Below are 910 nucleotides of genomic sequence, written 5' to 3' on the forward strand. Positions count from 1 at the left end.
CAGCTGCGGTCGGGCCGCTCGTCGCCGGGGAGGGGAGAGGCGAGGCGGGCTGGGTCGTGCCGCCGCCCGTGCAGGGGCTGAGCCCGGGCCGCGACGGGAACACGCTGGGCGCTCCCCAGGCGCAGGGAGAGAGGAGGCTCGTCCCTGCCGCCTCGCCGGCCCTTCCTGCGAGCTTCGAGAGCGGGCTTGTCAGTGTGATGGGTCTCGGAGGGGAGCCCGGCGTCAGTTCCTCGCTGGCGGACAGCAGGAGCCCCCATTCAGGGCAGGGCAGTTGAATTCCGCTCGCGGCGGAGCACCGAAGAATCGGGACGAGATTTATCGCTTCATTCCCAGAAACGTCGTTTCCACCTGCGAGCGAGTCTGAGCAGCCGGCTGTGGATTTTATATTTGCTTCCCCACAAACCGAGGCTAGTCGGGTGGCTTTGGCTTTTTGGGAAGGAGCCCTGACCCGGCCCCGCGGCGTGCAATGGATTGAGGCGTGCCCGGCTGCGCCCCGAGCCCGCCCCCGCACGCAGCCCACATAGATGCGATGGAAAATCGGGGGCTCTTCTGCACCCTCTGTTACCTGATGTTCAACGCGCCTCTTCTCTTCATCGTCACCGGTGAGTAGGAAACTTCTGCCTCTTCCCGCGGCGAGCCGCCTCTCCGGACGCAACTTGCTCGCGGGAGCCGGCGGGGCTCCGGTGCCGGCGGGGGCTCGCCGCCCCGCCCGCAGCTGAGCCCCAGTCGCTTCGCTCCTGCCGGCGATTGCTCCGAGTCCCGTCCTCCCCGCCGCTTTTTCCTGTGGAAGTGCTGCCGGCTGGGGGCAGGGAGCGCTGCCCGGGGGGGGCTTTTTGCAGAACAAGGTGGCACTGTTGCGGCCGCAGCTGCCGGCAGCGCGGGCTCGGCGCCTCGCGGCCACCGGCGCGGA

At 69.1% G+C, this 910-nt stretch overlaps 1 protein-coding gene across 1 annotated transcript in view; it reads left to right on the forward strand.

The window, feature by feature from the left end:
- The first annotated feature begins 529 nt into the window (after positions 1-529).
- The window catches only part of VSTM2B (V-set and transmembrane domain containing 2B), a 19,947-nt gene continuing 19,566 nt past the window's right edge, over positions 530-910 (forward strand). The window contains exon 1 of the mRNA XM_010585234.1: positions 530-602. Within this exon, the coding sequence (XP_010583536.1) occupies positions 530-602 (73 nt within the window). The remainder of the gene's footprint in view (positions 603-910) is intronic.

The sequence above is a fragment of the Haliaeetus leucocephalus genome, unplaced genomic scaffold, assembly GCF_000737465.1.
Source record: "Haliaeetus leucocephalus isolate CR32 unplaced genomic scaffold, Haliaeetus_leucocephalus-4.0 Scaffold92, whole genome shotgun sequence".
Classification (NCBI taxonomy): domain Eukaryota; kingdom Metazoa; phylum Chordata; class Aves; order Accipitriformes; family Accipitridae; genus Haliaeetus; species Haliaeetus leucocephalus.